Genomic DNA, 7,063 nt, shown 5'->3' with positions numbered 1-7,063 from the left:
CATTTCCTAGCTGTGTGTACCTGGACGAGTCTCTTAACCTCCACTGCCTAGCCCTTGCCACCATTCTGTCTTAGAACTGACTTTTAAGACCAGAGGATTTTGTTTTTAAGCCTTTTTTCTCCAAACTCAATCTGAGTTCATGACAAATAGACTAAAAATATTCTGAAATACCCTCTGAGACAGCTGACATGAGTTTATGAGAATTTTTCAGGTTTCCAGACTAATGAAAGCATTCAGATTATATGGGGGAGTCCCATTAGAAGGATAATCCTTTAGGTAGAGAAGGGGAGAAAGGAAAGGTAGGACATTAAAATTTTATTCTGAAATGATCTCTGGCCACAACAATAAAATTTAACAAATATTCACTAAACAGTCTTACTCCTGCCATCAGCTGTATAATACACACAGTATCATAGAACTGTCCACTAGGATTCGAATCCACTACAACATATGTAATGTTCAGTGGCGACAGCAGCATCTCACAGATTGTTTTTTACATACATATATACAATCCACATTCAATCGTTTTTTTCACATATTTTCAGTACACACAAGTTGCAGCATATCACAGTCACGTGTCTAAGTTGTTGCTTGATAAAAACCCAAGCCACTGCCTAGACATAATTGTAGCAGTTGAGCCGAGTAATTACAATGACTTCTGATATATTTTCATAGCAGAGATGTACAAGCCCCTAGAAACAAATGGTTCACGATGTGTGTCTTAATGCTACCGTAGCACTGTATTGGGCGATATTCAAATCTTTCCTGACAGAATCTTCTTGACAAAAATTCTTCTGCTCGCCAGAAAAATCTTTTTGATGGGAAACCAAAAGCTACAAAAACAAATTGCGTCTCTGGAAAATGATCCACGCTCCGCTCCCATTTGCTGGCTTCAAAGATTCCAATATGGCCCAATGCTACCAAAGTCTAAAGTGTTTTCTAAACATTCTGATGGAGTGATTTCACATGACTCCAAACCACCCATTCAGGTAAAAGTGGCGTAAGTGCCTCGCACCCAAATTGTAAAAATCCCTGGCTTCGCCTTTACTAGAGCCAGGTACATAGAAAAGGAATGCACTTTGGTTCAAACCAAATGCCCTGGGATTAATCACACTATAAAATTAAACAGTTTGAGGTAAATTTTACAAATACAGTTGATTTCTGTCTAGTGTTCACATAACAAAAAAATAGCTTTTAAAAAATCAGTCTGATGTTAAGATACAAATAACTAAGGAATGCTGTCTTCAACCCTTTAAGTAAAGTAGGTATCGCCTGTATGTGGCAAGGTGGTGGTGGTGGTGGTGGTGTATTGAGACGCCCACCGTGTGGCGAGTGCCTCATGCCTTCTAGTTTGCATTAAGGCCTTAGAAAGTTGATTCGATGTTCTAAGACGAGTTTACCTTTTGAAAAACAGGTTCCTCGTCCTCACTACCTCCTATTCAAAGGGTTAGAGAAGCCCAGATGCATGCCCTACAACATGGCATTCTTAACAAAAGGCACATTGTTAACACTAAGGGCACGATTTATACTCCATTGTTAATCTACACAGTAATTGCATCATTCTGTTGTTCCACTGTTTTAGCAATACACTTAAGTGGCAATAAACACTCCAGTGGTGCAAGAAACTGAGCCATATGAGACTGCAACCAAAGACAAGACAACACTGTGCTATTACTCGGTCTGAAAACAGCTCAGACATCCCTAGACAATGGTCACCTGTGAGGCTAAGTGCTGTTTCCAAGTCAACTCCTAGCAGCCTATCGGAGCCCTTAATAGATAATTTTTAAATTTACATCAAAGCAAGATGAGACATTTTTCCTTCTTTACATTATATATATATATATGTATATATGTGCTAGAATATTTTAAAGCAGCCATATCACAGAAAGCTGCAATATAGCAGGATTTTTTTTTTTAAGTATAGAGGAAATTTCACTGTATTTGGGGGTTAAAAAAATATCTCTGCACACTCAAGTTTGGCCTAAAAGTTTCCGGTTGCATTTATGAATAGTCAATCACAAATGCATTATTGGCATCTTAAGAACCAGTTGGGTGGGAGAAAAAAAATTTTAGAAAAGAAGACAAGTGGCATTAACCCATCAATGATTGTTTTTAATCGTTTTATTATGAAATGTATATTAAAAGCAGGCTCAGGCTCAGGCTTCAATATTTAAAACTAAGTATTGACAAATGGGAGATTAAAAAGGAAGGGAGAAGCAAAGGGATAATAAGTAAGTTAAAGGAAAATTGCATCTTGATATTTTTTGTTTTGTTGATTCGGTAAGGAAATTAAGCATCATTAAGAGACTTGTGGTTCACAGGCAATCAAACCTCGACTGCCTATGGTCAACGTTACTAATAAATAAGCAGATATTTAAATTTCAAAAGCCACTGATCAGGTTGTGTATCACATTAGTATCATTTAAAATGCAACACTCATCTACTATTGCACTCTCACAGATTACAAAGAATCGCATTCGGTATTCTACAATGTTTTATTTTGAGTAGGGGAAGAAACTATCATTTTTAAATTAAAAAAAAGTACAGATTAATTTATTGGTGACAACTTTAAATATTAAAGCAAATATCAACACCAATACCTTAATAAAAATGAAGTTTAATTTTAAAGTATTGATTTTTTGGCAAATATTTGTGTATTTCCTGAGCATTTTTCTTCACTATCAACCAACCCACAAGACGAAAATAAAATGTTTTGTTCAAAATTGCTTTGTTATGTTGAAAAATAGAAATGAAAATTGTAAGATAAACAGGAGAACTTAACCGGAAACTTTCTTGGCCTCACTGGGGACCATGCTTTAAGTACTTGTAAAACAATTTACAGGCAATTGAAGATTCTCTATTCATATAAAAATTAGTTATGCTAATTTGTTACCTTAACCAAAGCCTCTTGTCCAAACAGCCAGAAATCTTTCTACAGTAAATCACACATTCTGTAAAATTGCTCTTTTGCCCTCCTTAACTTCTCTGGTGCACCTCACTGATGATCAGTTTGTGATGAAATACTGACTCTGCAGCCATGGAAATCATTACTATTCAGAGAAGAAATATTCCCTTTCCTAACTGTGGAAATTATTCTTCCAAGGCAAAGTGTCTTTCCCAACAAAAGCTAGAAATGCTATCCAAATAAAATGTAAAATCAAATAAGAGGAATGTTTTTTCAACTATCATTCCTGAAGAGTAAGTCACACTAATAATTATTCTTTTTTTTTTTTTAAGTGCTGGTGTGAATCAATCCTAACTGGGGCAGCTATAAGATAAGTACTTCTGCTGATAGAGGAAATTTAAATTTTTCTTAGTGAAGAATGAGTTCTTCTCGGGCTAAAAGAAACTTTTGGGAGCATCTTGGAACAACACATAGCTAGTAAATCTGTTTTTTTTTCCCCTAGCGTTTTCAACCGAGATTATAATCCAACAGAAATGGAAAACGTCTTTTCTATATGAACAATCTTGGATTAGAATAAAAAGCAAACCGTGATGGCAAGCAAGATGTCAGGGTGGACCGAGGAGGAGGGCAGAGGGGGAGTTTGGTGAGACATAAACGAAGAGACAGAAAGAGAAATACTCCCTGGGCTACACATCTAAAATTAGGTTTAAAACATTTTTGCAATACATGACTTTCTCTTTACAAAGCTACTCATCTGTCATATTGTAAGATTTAGAAGAGCACACAGATTCCCATCTTCATTCATCCACCCACAGTCTGCTTCTCTAGCTTTTTTACACACTGTCTGAATGTTAATAGGACATAATTAATCTTAGGGATCTTATTTTTGCTTTCGTTTGGACACTGACTTTAAAAATGCTGTAGGACACAGCTGTATCTTCAGGGGACGTGGACTTCCACCCTAACCACTCCTACTCCTTCGTCCCAGATAACAGTATGGAAAACAACAATAGGTGCTACATTTGTGGGCAAAATTGGAAGATGGGGGCAGGGGGGAGCCTTACGGGGCCACCGCTCTTGAGGAAACTATCACGTGAACCATCAAAACATAGTGAATTTCCTTTGACACCAAAGCTGCAATGCGTGACAGTCATGTTGTCATCAATGGCCTGCCACTGATATTTATTTCTCTGCCACACGAAATACAGTAAGGCTCATCATACGTTAGAAGACAAAAACATTCTTTAAAACTATAAAAACTTAAAGCATTGTCCCCATATACTTTATAAAAACAAAATGAACAACTCTTACATTAAAATAAGTGCTAAAAAGATACAAATGAGTAAAATTATTGAGCAAATGAAAACATATCTGAGCTACTTGTTTCAAATGAATAAGGCCCAGCAATATAGTATTCTCTCAGATTACCAGCATGAGGGCACTCAAGCTCAGCTAACAAGTTTTGGCAACACTGTCCTCTGCTGAATATTCCCATTGGCATCTGTCATCTGTGCCAAATTAGTCCTCAGTTTGGATGCTGAGCTCGAAGGTGGAGGTAACTTGGAAATAGACGTTATAGCACCAGTGCTCTCCGTTATCCGTTTTGCTGTGGTCTTCTCCCCGGTCGGAGGCTTTGGCAAACGCCTCCGAAGCCAGGGATGTCTCAATGCCTGGCTGGGGGTCATGCGTATGGCAGGATCCCACTCTAAACACTGTTTCAAGAAATCAAGGAAAAGAGGGTCATCACACCCCTTGAGGGCGGTCCCCCACTCTCTACTCTCCGGCGGGCCCCTCAGCTTCCCCCTTCGGGAGCGGCCCCCATTTAGAATGATGGAGCCATCAGACAGAGTTGTAACAGTGCAGTAGCGGGGATAACCTTTAGAGCTCACAAAATTTTTGGCTCGTTTGGATGCATCTAGCAGTTTGGGGGCAGGCATGCCCAAGAGTTCAATCATACAAGCCAACTGGTCCCCTTCATCTTCCCCAGGCAAGAGAGGGTACCCCGTGAGGAGCTCCGCTAAAATACAGCCCAAGCTCCACATATCGATTGGCATTCCGTACCGAGCACCGAGGATCACTTCGGGCGCCCGATAAAAACGCGACTGAATGTACGTGTAGACACGCTGATGCTCGTAACAACTGGAGCCAAAATCAATCACCTTAATGCCACTCCTACCCTGCTGCTTTAATAAGATGTTCTCGGGTTTAAGGTCACAGTGAATGATTCTATTTTTGTGCAACGCATCCAAGCACTGCAGGATCGAATGGGCGAATTTTCGAACCAAGGGCAAGCTGAAGCCCTGAAATTTGTTTTTCTTGATCAGCTCGTAGAGGTTCATGCTCAGTAACTCAAAGGTCATGCATATGTGGTTGCGGAAAGTGAAGTTCTCCAGCATGTGGATGACGTTCATGTTGTTGTCCTTATCCTGCTTGCGCAGGTGCTCCAGGATCCGGATCTCCTCCGCAGCCTGCCGGTGGAAACGCTTTTCATTCCTCACCATCTTGAGGGCCACGTGCTGGTGCACCTTGTGGTCGTAGGCTTTCACCACCTGTCCGAAACTCCCTTTGCCTATGACCTTTAGGACTTCGTACCGATAGGCGATGTGATCGTGGGGCACCTGCACGTAAGAGCCCTGATCGTCGTCGTAGCCACCGTTGTTTGGCCCGCCCGTTGTGCCTTGGCGTTTCTTTGCATTTGGACCCAAAAAGTATATTTCAGGGTAACTAAAAATCTCATGGTGTTCAAAGGTGGTTAGTTTGAGTACGTGCTGCTTCATTGCCTGTTCCGGTGTCATAGAGGCGGCTTTTACTTTCCCGGGTCCTTCTGCAGACTTCAGGGAGCCTGAGCTCCCCTGACGTCTATGAATGCTGTCCAACTGTCTGTCTTGTACTAGTGGCAATCCAGTTTTACTGACCGTTGTAAGCCCGTTTGGTTGCGTAGTAAGAACTGTCCTCTTATTACTATTATCTTCAAAAAGCTGCTGTACCTGTAGTTGTGGGTGGCTGCCAATGACCAGGTGATCATTCATAACGTGCTTGCTGCCACCAATCTAGAAGTCAAAGATAGAAGTAATGATGAGAACATAAAAGGTTTATCTCTGTGAACCCGGCATTCTATAAATCGCCTTTCCATCTACATGGCTCCATGTGGCTTAAATTACATTTCTGCATCTACAGATATGATCATCTGGTTTTTATTTTTATTATTATTATTATCAATTATGTTGATAGTTTTCTTCCTATCAAACCATCCCTGCATTCCTGGTCTAAATCCTGTTTGGTCACAATGTGTTATCTTGGTGACATATTGTTTGTAGTCTCCTCACTAGTATTTTTTTTAGGATTTCTGCATCCATATTCATCTGGAATTTTCTTTGTTTCTGGTTCTTCCTGGTTTAGGTGTCGGCACTGTATTTGTTTCATTAAAGGAATTTGACAAAACTCCTTCTTTATCTGTCATTTCAAATAATAGAATGAAGTTTATTAAAAATTAAGTGTTAGGTACCCTGGAGACATTCCATCAACATGGATTCACAAGAATGGTAGTGAAAGTGCTAAAAGCCTAGAGGAGAAGGAAGAGAGAAGAAGGAATAAAAGGAGATGGAAGAGGGTGCAGGATGAGGAGGAAAAGGAGGAAGAAGAGCAGAAGAATAAATCAGCTAATGAAGCTACAAAAACTCCTCAAATATGGAGCACCTATTCCATGGGTGGTGTCTCTAGTTGAAAAGTAGATGCTCAGAATCCCAGGGACTGGGATACATCAAAGCGAATGAAAAGAATAACTAGAATGTCTGTGAAAGACAAAGAAAGAGAAAAGGAGCCAGATCCTGAAAATTTCCCCCAACGTCTCCCTACCACTTTCTTTTCCTCCCCATCCTCATCAATTGCCAAGAATTCTGGGCTTTTACACAAAGATGAGAAGGAACTATCTTGATAGAGAATAAGAACAACTACTCTTGGACATACACTCATTCAACCATAACAGATACAGCAACACTTTCTAAAATCCTTATCTGATTCATTTATAAAATCTGGGGCTTATCAGAGATGGGACCATAAAAAGTTATCTATTCTGGCCAACAAGCCAACCCCTTCATTTTTTTTTCCCAGGGATCCATTTGGTCAATAGCCTAAGACAATTCAGAAGACTATATCCTA

General features: G+C 39.8%; 1 protein-coding gene across 7 annotated transcripts in view; it reads right to left on the bottom strand.

The window, feature by feature from the left end:
* Positions 1 to 300: 300 nt before the first annotated feature.
* Positions 301 to 7,063, bottom strand: part of DYRK2 (dual specificity tyrosine phosphorylation regulated kinase 2) — a 62,546-nt gene continuing 55,783 nt past the window's right edge. For all 7 annotated transcript variants that reach the window (XM_056798436.1, XM_056798434.1, XM_056798435.1 and 4 more), the window contains one exon: positions 301 to 5,955. In XM_056798436.1, coding sequence (XP_056654414.1) covers positions 4,354 to 5,955 — 1,602 coding nt within the window. In that variant the 3' untranslated portion in view covers positions 301 to 4,353. The remainder of the gene's footprint in view (positions 5,956 to 7,063) is intronic.

The sequence above is a fragment of the Monodelphis domestica genome, chromosome 5, assembly GCF_027887165.1.
Source record: "Monodelphis domestica isolate mMonDom1 chromosome 5, mMonDom1.pri, whole genome shotgun sequence".
In the NCBI taxonomy this organism is placed as follows: Eukaryota; Metazoa; Chordata; class Mammalia; order Didelphimorphia; family Didelphidae; genus Monodelphis; species Monodelphis domestica.
Note: the sequence above shows the minus strand (reverse complement) of the source record. Positions and strands in the feature narration are given on the sequence as shown.